The following is a 16012-nucleotide window of genomic DNA, read 5'->3' as shown; positions in this document are numbered from 1 at the left end:
AATCTTACCTGACAGGCTTTCAGCAATATCACTGCGAATATATCAAAAGTGACTTTGTGGCTCTGGGAGAGAAGGTGAAGCAGTTAAGTGCACAGGTGGTATTCTCGTCCATTCTCCCTGTCGAGGGTAAGGGCCAGATCAGAGAAGCACACATCCTGGAGATGAATGTGTGGCTACGTGGATGGTGTCGTTGAGAGCATTTTGGCTTCCTGGACCATGGAATGATTTTCCAAGGGCTGCTGAGCAGGGATGGTATACAACTATCAAAGAAGGGAAGAAGTGTCTTCGGCGGCAGGCTGGCTAATCTACTGAAGAGGGCTTTAAACTAGAAGTGATGGGGAAGGGTGATCAAAGCCACCAGGTAAGTATAAGCCCTCAGGTAAGTAAATCACTGAATACCTCTACATGGATGGGAAAAGAGGACAATGTCTGGAAAGCAGTATACAGTATACTAATGCTCGAAGTATGGGAAACAAAATTCTGGATCTAGAAGCAGTGATGGAAGAAGATGAGTTGGATATAATGGCAATCCCAGAGACATGGTTCATGGAGAACCATGACTGGGATGTAGTTATACCAGGATATAATCTGTTCAGGAAAGACAGGGTAGGAGAAAAGGAGGGGGAGTAGCGTTATATGGTTATATGTTACAGATCATATTAAAGCCACACAATTGCAGGATCTGCAGGGCAAGGAAGAGGCACTGTGGATCAATTTAGAAATACCCAACCATTCTCAACTCACTAAAGGAATCGAATCACCCCTCTGACATTATTCTCTGTAACTTCACTGTATATGTACAGTCTCTTCCTCTGTAAACTGCTCTGAACTGCTTCTGGTATTGCGGTATACAAAATAAATTTATTATTATTATTATTATTAAATACATTTACATTGGTGTGATATACAGGCCTCCTTCACAGACGGAAGAAGAGGACAAATTTAATAGTAGACATTCAGAATATATCTAAAACAGGGGAACTTTTACTAATAGGTGATTTTAACATGCCGGATGTTGATTTGGGTATCCCTGCTGCAGGGTCTTCTAGAAGTAGGGAGATCCTGGATTTTCTACATGGAGAACTGTTCCAGCAGTTGGTAATGGAACCCATGCGGGATGGGGTCATACTGGACTTAGTGCTTACAAACGGTGAAAGTGTTTCTGATGTTACAGTGGGTGATCATCTGGCATCCAGTGATCACTGCATGGTACTGTTATCTTCTTTGCCTTTAAAATTATATAGTAATTCTCCCTATTTCCTTTTGTACCTGTTTGTCGAGTCTCGTTATTATCTGTCTTGGTGCCCTGTTTGTTGTCCTTTTATGTTAGCTGTTTTCTGGCTAACTATTTGTATTACCTTGTTTTTATTGTACAACCACCTTGAAATATATGATAAGGTGGTATATCAAATTCTTAATAAATTTGGAAACTATTAAGACGGGTATAGAGAGGGCTCATTCAAAAGCAAAGGTTCTAGACTTCTAAAAAAAACTAACTTTGTTCGGATGGGGTTTACGTCAAGGAATTATTGTCTAGATGGGAACATCTGGAAGAAGTGGAAATGCTGTGGGCAAAACTGAAAGGAGTGATTGTAAGGGCAACAAACCTTTTTGTGAGGCAAATAAGTAAAAATAAGAGGAAAAGAAGGCCACTTTGGTTCTCAAAAGTATTAGCTGAGAAGGTAAGGAATAAGAGGTTATCTTTCATAAAATACAAAAGATCACAGAAAGAGGAAGACAGACAAAATATCTGGAAAAGTTAAGAGAGGCTGGTGGTGTAGTCAGGAAAGCAAAGATGCAAATGGAAGAAAAAAATTACTGACTGGTAAAATGGGAAGATAAGACAATTTTTAGATATATCAGTGATAGGAAGAAGTGCAAAAGTGGTATTGTGAGACTCAAAGGTGAAGAGGAGAAATATGTAGAAGTTGATAAAGAAAAGGCCGAATTGCATAACAAATATTTCTGTTCTATGTTCACGGCTGGAGCACCAGGAGCAGGACCACAGAAGACAAACGTGAATAGGGATGGAGGAGTTATAGACCCTGATTGATTTTCAGAGGGTTGTGTTCGTGAGGAGCTAGCTAAATTAAAGGTAGACAACGCGATGGGGCCGTATGCTGTAAATCCGAGGGTGCTGAAGGAACTCAGGGAAGTTCTGGTAGCTCTGCTGACTGATCTTTTCAATACTTCTTTAGAGTCGTGAGTGGTACTGAATGACTGAAGGGCAGATGTGGTCCCTCTATACAAAAGTGGATGTAAGGAAGAAGTAGGGAATTACAAGCCCATTAATCTGACTTCTGTGGTAAGCAAATGAATTGAAACGCTTTTAAAACAGAGAATGAGTAAATCAAGGAAAATTTTTGTTGTTTACCTGCAATTACAATACATCATTTTCTTTTCCAGAGATAAATAAGAAAAAAGATCTGACATCGATATGTGAACATTTCTTAAGAAAGAACTGACTATTTCATGGGGTGTCTTAATTTTTTTACATGACTATACATCAGTACATCCCCACCCGCTCCCTCCGCTCTGAAGCATAGAGGCAGCTATGCATTCCCTCAAGAAGAACTCTCCAGATGGAAACCACATGTAAACGCTCCTACAGCCACTTCGTCCCTTGGCTCTGGAACCAACTGCCTGCACAGATCAGATCACAGAACTCACTGATGACCTTCTCTTCATCTAAATGGCCACCATCAGAGAGTCGTCCCCTTTATATACACTCTTTCCATTAAATGCCTGTTATGCAACCAGTCATGTCCTTTATTAATGGTAAACATCTCTTTGTAATTTCCTATGAATGTCCCTTTGCAACCAGTCATGTCCTTAAGCAACCATGAATGTCTAATGTAAATTACTGTGAATGTCCTTTTGTAACCTGTTCTGAGCTCACGGGAGGATGGGATAGAAATCTAAATAAATAACCTAGGCACCATTTATAGAATGAGGCCCTTAGGGCTCCTTTTACGAAGCCGCGTTAGTGACTTTATCGCACGCATTTTTTTAGCGCGTGCTAACCCCTGCGCTAGCCGAAAAACTACCACCTGCTCAAGAGGAGGCGGTAGCGGCTAGCACGGCCAGCAAATTAGCGCACGCTATTACACGCATTAAACCGCTAATGCGGCTTCGTAAAAGGAGCCCTTAGTGCTAGTAGTAAATTACAACACCTTTTATCTGGACATCCCTCATTTATAAATTCCCAAGATTCAGAAAATTACAAGCAGTCCTGCTCTTCTGTATCTCACTCCTTTGGATACTTATATATTTCCTACCAGTCTCCCACCTGTACAGTTCACAGTATCAAATCACCTATTTGAACTGTGCTTTGCTCCTTAGATCAGTGCTTTCCAAACTTTTTTGGGCTGTGACCTAATGATTGTGGCTGAATAAAATTGTGTGACACCTCCCCCCCCCCCCGAATGTGCAGAATAATGATGCACCTATGGAAAGCCCATTCAGGTTGTGACCTTAAATATGGGTTTTGTTGGGGTTACCAGATTTCCTCTTTTAAAAAAAAAAAAAGAGGACACCTGGCCCCACCCTGTTCTGCCCCCAGCCTTGCCCCGTTCTGCTTCCAGCTCCGCTCCACACAAATCTCCACAAGCTTGGGGCCACAATTGGAGGGTCTTTGCACATGTGCAGATGTCAACATAATGATGTCACATGCATGCATACGTGTGTGTGTGTGATGTCATCATGTCAATGTCCACATTTGTGCAGAGGCCCTCCAGACGCGGCCCCAAGTTTGGGGACTTCCAAAACCCGGACAAACTGCCAGGTTTTGGAAATTCCTCCAGGTACCCGGACAGTCCTCTAAAAAGAGGACATGTTTGTGTTTTCTCGGACATCTGTTAACTCTAGGTTTTGTGATTCCATCTGGAGTCCTGACCCGTAGTTTGAAAAGCTCTGCCTTAGATGAAATCTACCAAGCCGTACCTTGCTTCTAGAGGAGTGGGTTACATAAGGGCTGGATTAGATAGGGCTATGACAGAGGAGGTCAGATCAGATCACAAGAGAAAAAGAAGGGGAGTGCAGATTGGGCTTTTGGAACCAAGGGAAGGATGCCAACAAAAAGGTGAACTCCACTATCCTTTAAAGCAGTGTCCTGCAAACTTTCTGAAGCCACGGCACACTAAACTCAGTGCCGCGGTTGGAGGGCAATCGGAAATGTGAAGATGCCAATGCGACGACATCACACGGCATGTGTGATGTCATCATGTTGACATCCGCATATGTGCAGAGCCTATTACTACGCCGGTGGGTGCTGGAGGAGAGGCACCGGCGAGGAGGACAGGCACTGGCTGACTACCTACAGGTCATGCCTCTCGCCATGAGAGGCATGTCCTATAAACAGTCAGCTGGTGCCAGCACCTCTTCTCCTCGCCATGACACACAGTTTGCAACACACTGCTTTAAAGGCCTAGAGCTCACCATTCCAGATAAAAGGTGCACTAATCTATTTGTAATAGAATGGAATTCTATACAATAGCCAACTAATGGATAATTTTAATGTTTCTCACCTTTCAGTGCCTAAGGATAAATACAGATGGCTAATTGTTTCCAATATTTGTCCCTCCGACACTTTGTCTGACACTCTTTGTGCTAAGAACAGTTGATGCTTATTGTAGATGATACACTGGGCTTCATTTACAGAAACTGTACTGTAAAACCAACAGAGCAGCTGAATTGCTTGTAGCTGGCCTAGATGCAAAGGATAAACATGTTCAAAATATATCTTTACTATCACCAAAGCATATCACTGGGTTAAATGAACCTCTGAAATGACTGCAGTTGTCAATCATGTAGTGTCTTCACAAGAGTATAATTCCTTAAAATAGAGTAGGAATCTAGAGATGTGCACATATTAAGGGAAAAAAGAAATGCCCCCTGATATTCAGCAGTACTTAGCCAGCCAGGAATGGCTCCCTGCAACAAGGCCTCACGCTGCGCTTAGAAGCCATTGAATGCTTGAATATTTGGAACGCCACTGGTAGATGACTATACCAAAGTGTACGTGTTTAGCTATTAACAAAGAGGGACATTCTCGATAGGATGTCTAAGTCTGACTTTGGTAAACTACTACTACTCCAAAAAAATGGATAAGAACCTCTTCCAAATCAAGATAATAAATACAGGTTCCACATACAATTGACTTGTACCTTATCAGGAGGGAAAGACCTCAGCAGCCTGCTCCATGCACCGAATAGTCAATTCAAGCACGGGTTTCTTCAGCAGGACAGAATTTCCATCATAGGTCATAAAACCCTCACAACCACCCGAAAAAAACTTTTTATAATAGTGTCTATAACACCCAACTCTTTCGATCGGTAAGTGGTTGAAACACTTTGACTTTGGACATTTTGGGAAAGATGTCCAGCAAGACGTCTGTTTTTGTTTTTTTGTTTTGTTTTTTAAATTACTTATGTAGACATTTTGGTCCGTAGTATGTCTGTCTTTTTTGGCCATTCTTGAATAAAAATATGTCCACATGAAAAACACACAAAAGTTTTCCTCTAGGCAGCCTACATTTTTAGTAAACTGTTCAGATAGCTGAGCATAGCAGAAAGTCTCTTCTAAGAAGTACTATATATTGCTTATATTGTATGGTGAGCCCTCCAAACCCCATCCAAAACTTACTGTATTTACCTGTACACCACAACAATATCCCTTATGTCTGCAAGTGTTATCTTAATGTTGGTACAGTAGGTTTTTGAGGGCTCCCATACAATATAAGCAAGATATGGTGACATCTGTAGCTGGAACTTTTAATGTGAAATTCACTGCACTAACCTCTGCTCTCTGGGCTCAAACGTCTGTGTTAACATCTGAAGCTGCTTGGGCTGAGGATTTTTTCAGCACCCTCATAATACAGACTAGAATATACTGGGAGGGTTAACATCTTCAGGTGGTGGGAGGGGGTTAGTGACCACTGGGGAGTAAGGGAGGTCATGTCTTAATCCCTCATCTGGTCAGTTTGGGCACCTTTATAGCATTTAGACACTTTAAAAATAGATCTAGCTAGCTCCAAATGTCTAAAAAAAAAAAGCCCAGGACCTTTTGTTAAAGGTTTGATTATGCCTGATGAGCATCCAAGTCCTAAGCCCTAAGCCTGCCCAAAACATTTTAATGCCCAAAACTCCCTTAAGGTTTGGATGCACTGGAGACAAAACAACCAGAAAGATGTCTAAAAAAGTCTGTTTTGAGAATGCCCACTTGGACGTTTTGACTAGTGCTGTCTTTTGGACATTTATTTTTTTTGAAAATGAGCCCCATAGTATGCTAAATTTCCATTATTTTCCACAGTAAAGTGCAGATATTGAAGATTCATTTAATAAAACACTGTTAGATTTTTTTTGCATAAAATGTCTTTTTATCACTATTTGATGACAGGAGAAAGTTTTCTTACTCGTTTGTGATTGTAACACTGTGGGCTCCTTTTACAAAGCTGCCGCTCACGCTAGACGCTAACGCCAGCATTGAGTTGGCGTTAGTTCTAGCTGTGTAACGCGGGTTTACTGCACGCTAAAATTCTGCTTGCCTTAAAAACGCTATTGCAGCTTAGTAAAAGGAGCCCTGTATTAGTGGGGTTCTAAGGAATCTAATCCTACTTGTTCTAATAAGCATATTGGAGACTCTAGCAATATTTTTGTACTGATCTATTGTTCTTTTTCAATAAAACAGACTTGATATAAAGGGCTGGATTCTGTATAGAAAGCCTACTCAGCAGCTGCCTAACATCTTTTAAGAATCACGTACGGGCATCCCCTGGGGGTTGGCCTAAGGGAACTAGCCAATTGAAATCTTAGGCCACTCCCAGTGCATCCCAGAATGAACTGGGAGAGAGGCCTACTGGGCTTAATGGACCATTGGTCTGACCCAGTAAGGCTATTCTTATGTTCTTAAGTGTCATCTTATGTTCTTAAGTGTCATCTAGGTTTCTAAATTTGGACCAATGACGATCTGACACAAAGCTTTACTGCTATGAGCTTATGTGAGCACTGAGTGGTGTCGCTGAGGTCCGGGGTTGAAAAGAATTTGTAGTAGTTAGGCTTGAGCATCTACGCCAGTCTTTGGCTAGTATAAGTGCTCGCACCTAAAGTTAGTGGACCGAAGCTAGTATTCTATAATGACAGTTCAGCATGGCACTGATGTCATAGAATTCACCCTTAGCACCGTGTATCCTGGCAACCAACTTTAAATGCCATTTACTGAATCTACCCCATTGTCTTCAGGTCAGTCCCTTACCCAAGAGTATTGTTTGGGCACTAACAAATGTTTAGATACCCACAAGCAGTACCATTAGCGTGTTTAGATCTCCTGCTCAAACGACAATTTAAGGTTTCATATATCTGCCACAGTTTTTCATTAATTAAGTATATTCCATGGTAAACATTGTAAAAATAATGAATTATAAAGGAGGCAGCAAAGAAAAAGAAGTTATTGGTAAGGGCTCCAGTCAATCAAATGTGTTGTTTAATGTTATACCATAAAAAAATCATCTTAAATATAAATGCAGGTGGCATTGAATCTCTGAGACACAGAACTATTAATGGCAAAAAGCTGTCAAAAATGCATACTCAAGTCCACATTGAAATAAATATGAATTTACTTACTTTCAAAATGGTTTGTTTCCATTGCCACCAAAAGAGCCCACTCATAATATAATCTCCCTTTTTCTGCGTTGGTCATATTAATATAATAGCTCCCCAGTATAAGAAGGACCTGAATAAAGTCACTGCCATACTCCATGTACTGAAGCCCAGAGAAGAGCTTGACAGCACTGACTAAGTAGTGTTCTGCTAAGGTGCAGGCCTTTGACTGAAGACATAAGATCCCAAGGTTTGCCAGAACAGCAGCCTGATTCTGCATCATCTGTGTTTCTTTTGCAACTTGCAGTGCTTTGTACAAGTTCTCAGCTGCAGGCTTCTTCTCATTCATTCTTCTCAGAGCAATGCCACTCATATTATAAATAACTCCTCTCTGCGGAGAAGTATATAGTGCAGAGTCCAAAACGGAATTCAAAATATCCAAAGCCATTGTGTTTTGGTTGCTGAGAATATACAGCCATGCAAGTGAAAGTACAAGGGCAACAATATCTCTAGAATGCCCAGAGGGGCTGGCGCTTACTGCCTTAATTCTGTAAGCAATGGCTTGCTCATACTCCCTGTGATGAACGTATAATTCTGATAAGCAAAGACTGATATTACAGCAGCATTGTTGCTCCTTCTTGGTGATGGCTGAAGAAAGTGCTTGCCTTAAGAAGTGTGCAGTCTGGGTAGGGAGTATTTTGCTGACTTCTCTCAAGCCAGAGAGCCTACAATAATTTTTTTTGATCAAATCCACACTTTTTAAAGAGTCCATGAATGTGCTGGATTTCAGAAAAGCAGCAACCATTACACAGCTTAGTGCAATGTGAGGTAAGCATTTCTGACTATACAGCTCCCCAAGCTTGAAGTAACAATCCACAGACAACAAACTATTCTGAGAGTGTAAGCTACTATTCAAAATCTGCAATCTTTCTATGAACGGTAATGCCTCCTCATGTTGTCTAAGATTTGTATAAAATTTGGCCAATAGAAAGCAAGCTCTGGCTTCACTACGCGTATCTTGACTCAATACCGCCTTCCTTAGAGCGTATTTTAAAATATCCGTCTCCATTTCTGTGCTACAGATGTAGTTTGGAATTCCCATAAGAAGTGATGCTACTTTGTCCAGAATGGGTGCCCACTTCCTTTTGTATTTCTGTTTCAAGTAGATAGCAGTAAGGTTAGTATAAACAGACATTACAAGAAAGAGGTCACTGAAGTCCCCTCCTAGAACTCCTAATGCTTCTTCAAAATAAACCCTAGCTTGTGAAAACTTTAATTTTTTTGCACATAACCTACCCAGAAGAAGGCAAATTCTAGTCAACGCCCAAGGCATATCTGCCTTCTTTGCTGTTTCCCTTGCTAAGCCAAGAAATCTGACCAGTTCTTCCTCTTCAGTATAGCCATGAAAGCTATCATCTAAAAATGAACAGGATAAGTCATATATATTTTTAAAGCGAGTCTGATACTCCTTATCATTTAAAAACAACAGTAATGAATGAAGAGCTTCAGTTCCACCATTGTCGTCCTTTTGGTGTATGTACACATGTAATCTACCAAAATCTCCAGCTGAGGAATTAGTTTCATGGGTGGCACACAAAGACTCATCTTCTCTGGGTCCTTCTGTCTCCTCAAACTGAAGTTGATCATCTTGGCACTTAAGTAAAGCCTCTTTCACTTTGCCCTTTATTATACTCGATCCCAGATTTGGTAGTGTCCATAAACATTCTGCAATTCAGAATGACAAAAAAAATAAAGACATCAGGAATTATAAAATATAAAAGCATGCATGCATAAATATATAGAGAGAGATATATAGTATGAAGGGCTTCTTAAAAGATCATAGTCCAACCAACAAAGTTGGGGTAGTCTCCATCGACTGCTATACACTTACGGCCTCTTTTACAAAGCCGCGCTATTGGCTGCGCTGTGCTAACGGCCCCGAAGCCCATAGAGATTTAAAAGGCTTCGAGGCTGTTGCCGCGCGACTTTGTAAAAGAGGCCGTTAGTCCAGCGATTTTCCACTTTTTTCGTTCCATATTTTTCTGATGGAATGAAAAAAATAAAACAATCACTGGACCTCGTGTATACAATAGTCCTCAATGGAGACTGCCTCAACTTTGTTGGTTTGACTGAGAACCTTTCAGCAGCCCCTTGTATGTAAATTGAAAAAATGAATACGTAATATACACACAAGCAAGCTCAAACTGAATTTTACTTTTATGCTTCATTATGAAAATAATTTTTCAGCTCTACAGCTTGAGGAAAATAATACATATGATAAACTATGCAAGTTAATCACACAGAGTAATGAACAGTCAAATGTCTGCAGCATTTATGCCTGTGACCTTCTCATTGCTGTAGGAGAATCTTCACACTTAGCAAATTCTGCATTTCCTCCCATAAGACCCTCATGTCAATAAGAACAATATCATGTTTTGATAGCAGAATCATTTAAATTCAGTTTCACGGGAACGCAAGATCAATTGCTCAAGTAGTTCCATTAACACAATCCCCCTCTTTTACAAAGGTGTGCTAAGCTTTTTAGCGCACACGATAAACACACGCTAAACGCTAACACGTGCATGTTATCCTATGGACACATTAATGGTTAGTGCATGCATTGATTTAGCATGCGCTAAATCCACGCTAAAACGCTTAGCGCGCCTTTGTAAAAGAGGGCCAATGTCTGAAACTTCTCATTCAATCAAATGATACTATTGGGCCCTTTATTACAGTGCAGTAAAAATTTGCGTGTTAGTAGCAAAAATTACAGTATGATCACTTCAAAGGCTCTGCAGTAATTACTGGGGGCATGCTGAGCATCTTTCCATAAGTTAACAGAGAATAAAAAACATTTGCAATGTATAGGGAGAGCAATACTACTACTGCTACTATTTATCACTTATATAGCTCTGAAAGGCGTACACAGCGTTGTACGTTTTGACATTTAATAGAAGGTCCCTGCTTAGAAGAGCTTACAATCTAACTTGGACAGACAGACATGGCATATAGGGTTGGAGATGCAAAACCCAAGGTGAGAGGAGTTAGCAGTCGAAAGCACTCTCAAAGAGGTGGGCTCTTAACTGGGCCATGAACCCTGCCAAAGACAGAGTCCGCCTTAGGGATTCAAGCAGCTTGTTCCAAGCATACGGCACAGCAAGGTAGAAGGGATGGAGTCTGGAGTTGGCAGAGGAAGAGAAGAGCACAGATAGGAGGGACTTACCAGCTGAGTGGAGCTCACGAGGGAGGGGGAGGGGGGACATAGAGGGAGATAAGTGAAGAGAGATAATGAGGGGCAGCTCTATAGGTAGATGTCTACTTGGCATCTATTTTATAAAGGCACCCATTTTTCTTTATGGAATACTAGTGCAGCAACACCACTAGGCATGTATAATTTAGGTGTAACCACTTACACCATAAAGCCTGTGTAAGTGCTCTTGCCTAGATTGCAAAAGTGGTTATCATTTTCAACACATTTAGACACACAAGGTACCATAATAATCTATGGAACTTTGTGTTTCTAAGTACTTTGAAAATACACCTCTGTATAAATTACAGTACAGTATTCTATAGTTTAAGTAAGTTAACTGTGTACCCCATGCTACATCATCCAAAAGAAGACCCAATAAAAGCGACGAACCAAAGCAAAAGAAACTGTGGAGACAGATGTTCCAGAACATATGGTAAGATAAACCACATGTATAAATGGAGTAGGGGATCTAACACAGTCCGTGTTTCAACTAACACGTCTTCTTCAGGAGTCCTATGGAAATGAACGTGAGTTTGAACATTAAGAATTAAAACCTATTTTTGATCTGATTACCGTATTTTTCGCTCCATAAGACGCACTTTTCTTCCACCCAAAAGTGGGTGGAAATGTCGGTGCGTCTTATGCAGCAAAGATAAAAAATATTACCCCCCTCCTCCAGTACCTTTTAAAAAAAAAACCTACCTCCCATACCTTTTTAAAACAACCTCCCCCGCCCCATTGTACCTTTCAAAACAACATTGGGCTACTTTTTGGCAACCCTGACAGCCTATGTGGAAAGGACCGCCACGCTAACAAGGTCCTCCAGCTCTGGAAGGGAAGGATGGGCAGCTTTAGCTGTCCAATGTATGTCTCATCTGTCCTAGGTATCTTTGCGAAAGGACTGGAAAGTGATAGCTATAAGTAAAGATGACTGACTCTTTTTTGAGTAGGAAGGGTGTATTACCCAAAGATAGCGGTGGTGAAAAGAACTCGATAAAGGCACTGGAGTCGAAACAGGCGTGTGAGAGGGCAGTCCCATGCACAGGAGCCGTCAAAGGAGGTCCTCGGAGCGGATCCGCACTGGGGGGGGGGGGCTGGGAAAGGATTTGTAGATGGAGCGTGGTGCATGATGGTCTCTGCTGCGGATTCCCCATCATTAACCAGATGATACTAGAAAAGTGGACATAGTATGAGGGAGTGGGGGCAGGCAAGGTCTCTGTCCTTGTCCTGCTGCTCATGGGCGGAGGGGGATTCTCTGCATCAGGTGCAGGGTTGCAGTTGCCTGACAGGAAGGTTGTACCTCCTCTCTAGGTGTGTCGCTTGCTGCTGCTGCTGCTCATCTTTAAAGAGGTGGCCGCTAACTGACCTCTCTCTGCCCTGCTGGTCTTTGAACTGTATCAGATAGTGTGTGCCATGATTATGGGGTTGCATTTGTTTTGCAGGTTCAGGCACTAGTTTGTGGCAGTGCTAATGATGAATGTCTGGGGCTTCAAGTTTGTCTGTTTATCTGGTGTCTCTGCTCCACAGTGTCTGTGCCAGGAGGAGTCAAGATCTGCACTGTGGAGGTACAGAAAATAAGATTGTTTCTATTATTCCTTTTCTGGTACCTGCCTTAGATGAGCACTTGTCTTCCATTTTATTGTATCCAAATAAGCTGAAGGAGAGCTAACAAATGTCTTCTCATGTGAGACTGGACACTGTTGATTAATGTATCTGTAAATTACATCCACCCTAAGTTCAAATTCAGGGGGGGGAGGGGTGTTTCTAAAAGATACTGAGGGGGGGACAGGGTGTAGAGCCTGGCAAGGAGTGTGGGGTTGGGTGCAGAGTCTGGCAGGGAGTGAGGGGGCTGGGTGCAGAGCTTGGATTCAGAATGTTTGATTTCTTGTTTTCTTCCTCTAAATCTAGGGTGCATCTTATGGTCAGGTGCGTCTTATGGAGCGAAAAATATGGTAGTGAATGGTGGTGGAAATGTGCAATATTGTTTTGAAATTTAAATAGCGTGTAATGTGGATATGAATACACTAGAATGAATGTGAGAAATGGTGCTAGCTGATGTAAAGGGGTGACAAAGTTATTCTATGCAGCCATGCACTTGCATTGTATTTGCTGGTCGCCCTGGTAACCAGTGTGTAAACATTCTAGATGCTGAGTTGCTGAAGAGAGTCAGTTGTGATGAGAGTCAGTTGGGAGGAAGCTATGATTTGGGCTTCTGGGTGGGAAAGTCAGGGACTGTTTTTGTTAAATTTTATTTGTTGGGCTAGCTATTTATTCAGTTATGTTGAAGCAACCCTCACATTGACATTTTAGAAAATGCCAGGATACTCTGAATTACATATTGTTAGGGAAGTAGATTTGTTTTATTAATTTGGTACAGATAGGATAGTAGGTGTGCTGCTGAGATCAACGCTGGAGGTTCCTGACCGTGGTGACCAGAAAGCAAAGACAAAGGTACCCAACTTTCAAGAAAGCTCTGGGAAGAGGAGAAAGCTAAGTGATTGAAATCAATTTTTTTTTTAAGTGTGCACACTGACCCAGGTCACAGATTCTTTAAAAAATAATCTAGGTTTGAAAAAACAGAGAGAATAATTTCTTATTTGTTTGAAATCTGTTAGTATTCTCGTCTAATATGTAAAAAATGAGTTTCTGTTAGAAAAATGCAATCTTATTTCAATAGAATTTGTTTTGTATGATAATAATTATTTTGTGTGTGTTTATTATTTTGAAACTTTAACAACTAGTACAAATAAATATATTTTTCTTGTGCAACACGCTGGCTGTTGAAATTTTAACTGGGAAACTAAAAACTCGTGACAAAAATTAATTTTAAATGCACCAACTGTAGTACCATCTTTCACCACCAGGGGGTTGACAGTGACAATACTGAACCAGAATTGAGAGACATTAATATGAGTTGGCTGGAATGAATGCGACGTATAGTGCTAAAATGATATGTGACGATGCCGAGCCAAGGGATCAGAAGAAGGTGATACAGGCCAACTTGAATAAAAGCAGAGTAATAGTGCAAGACTGATGGGATGTGAAAAATAAATCATACATACCCAATATAAATATATCAAAATGCGCATGTGGATATTATGACAAAAGCCCTTGAAAGTAAAAATAGAAACAATATAAATAATACATTTATTAAAAGTAAAAGGTTAAAATCATGATTAAAATGGGATTAAATGATTGATAAAAAATACATATGCCTAGAAAAGAGGCTCTTTTTACTTTCAACGCTCACACTCACATTCATTTCCATATGACCCCTGAGGAAGACGTGTTAGTTGAAACACAGACTGTGTTGGGTCCCCCTCTCCATTTATACATGTGGATTATCTAACCATACGTTTTGGAACATCTGTCGCCACAGTTTCTTTTGCTTTGGTTCACCCCATGCTACACCTAGAATCCACCCATGAGTATACCCACCATCAACTTAAATGCCATTGCATTTAGGTGCCATTGTACAGAATAGGGCACAGCTGGATTATTGGCATTATATGCATATCTTCACATCCACATGTGTGTTCTTGGTGCCTAACTGTGGATGCCCTCTTTACACAATTACCTCCTACATAGAAACATAGAAATAGACGGCAGATAAGGGCCACGGCCCATCTAGTCTGCCCACCCCAATAACCCTCCCCTACCTTTCTCTGTGAATAGATCCCACATGTCTATCCCATTTGGCCTTAAAATCAGGCACCCTGCTGGCCTCAATAACCTGAAGTGGAAGACTATTCCAGCGATCAACCACCCTTTCAGTGAAAAAGAATTTCCTGGTGTTCCCGTGCAGTTTCCCGCCCCTGATTTTCCACGGATGCCCCCTTGTTGCCGTGGGAACCTTGAAAAAGAAGATATCTTCTTCCACCTTGATGCGGCCTGTGAGATACTTGAATGTCTCAATCATGTCACCCCTCTCTCTGCGTTCCTCGAGTGAGTACAGCCTCAACTTATCCAGCCGTTCCTCGTACGGGAGATCCTTGAGTCCTGAGACCATCCGGGTGGCCATTCTCTGGACTGACTCCAGTCTCAGCACATCCTTACGGTAATGCGGCCTCCAGAATTGCACACAGTATTCCAGGTGGGGCCTCACCATGGATCTATACAATGGCATAATGACTTCAGGCTTACGGCTGACGAAACTCCTGCGTATGCAGCCTATGATTTGCCTTGCCTTGGATGAAGCTTGCTTCCCTTGATTGGCAGTCTTCATGTTCTCACTGACGATCACCCCTAAGTCTCGTTCTGCTTCAGTTCTTGTTAGGATCTCGCCATTAAGGGTGTAAGTCTTGCATGGATTTTGGCTGCCCAGATGCATGACTTTGCATTTTTTGGCATTGAAGCTGAGAAAATGCAAAGTCACGCACATGCCAAGTTGTCATGCTGCACCCGCATATAACGGTGCCTGAGGGATTCCAGGTCCCTGTGGACCCCAAAGCGCCTGACAGACACAAGCTGGTGGAGAATGGGGTCATGTGATGGGCCTTCTTGGCTTCACATACATGATTGTTACTTGAGACATGCTATGCAATGCTCACACATGTCCTTAGACATATAGTAACAGACTGTCTCTGTGACAGTCGGAGGGGGGCTAGTGGGGGCTGGCTAGTAGGGGGGGGGGCTAGTGGGAACTGACATCATTAGGACCCTTCATTTTAGAAGGCCATTGGTGTTATGTGGACCCCTGACAGCTGTTAAGGCCCTAAGGATTACAGGCTGACTGTGAATAGGGCTTGGATAGTGGAGGCCAATGGCTGACACTCACCTCTGAAGGGTGCTGCAGATAAATTGCTAGGCCCTCAGGGAGACACTGTGGGGGATCTGCAGTCATGGTACTCAAAGAGGTGCCTCCTATAACAGAGGCACAGTTCCACAAGAGCCCCCCATCTCCCATGGGAAGTAATCTGGCTCCTGCCTTTCCTCATCATACTCTCTTTCGCTCACACACTCACTTACACACTCTCTCACTCACAAACTCTGGGGGTCACGCCCTCTCACACCCTTTCTCACTCTGTCTCTCACTCTTTCAATCTCTTTCACACTCTCTCTGTCACTCATACTCTCTCTGTCTCTCTCTCACCCGACTCTTTTTTCAATAACTCTCCTCACTCCACCACTAAACTGTTCTCCCCTCTCCACCACCAAACTCCTCATT

The 16012-nt window shown here is 41.9% G+C and overlaps 1 protein-coding gene across 2 annotated transcripts in view; it reads right to left on the bottom strand.

Annotated features, from left to right (window-relative positions):
* SH3TC1 (SH3 domain and tetratricopeptide repeats 1) overlaps window positions 1-16012 on the bottom strand; it is an 81511-nt gene that overhangs the window by 8788 nt on the left and 56711 nt on the right. For both annotated transcript variants that reach the window (XM_033950077.1, XM_033950085.1), the window contains 2 exons: window positions 7620-9320; window positions 4527-4707 (listed from right to left, as the gene is read on the bottom strand). In XM_033950077.1, the coding sequence (XP_033805968.1) occupies window positions 4527-4707; window positions 7620-9320 (1882 nt within the window). The remainder of the gene's footprint in view (window positions 1-4526; window positions 4708-7619; window positions 9321-16012) is intronic.

The sequence above is a fragment of the Geotrypetes seraphini genome, chromosome 1 (genome assembly GCF_902459505.1).
Source record: "Geotrypetes seraphini chromosome 1, aGeoSer1.1, whole genome shotgun sequence".
Taxonomy (NCBI): Eukaryota; Metazoa; Chordata; class Amphibia; order Gymnophiona; family Dermophiidae; genus Geotrypetes; species Geotrypetes seraphini.
Note: the sequence above shows the minus strand (reverse complement) of the source record. Positions and strands in the feature narration are given on the sequence as shown.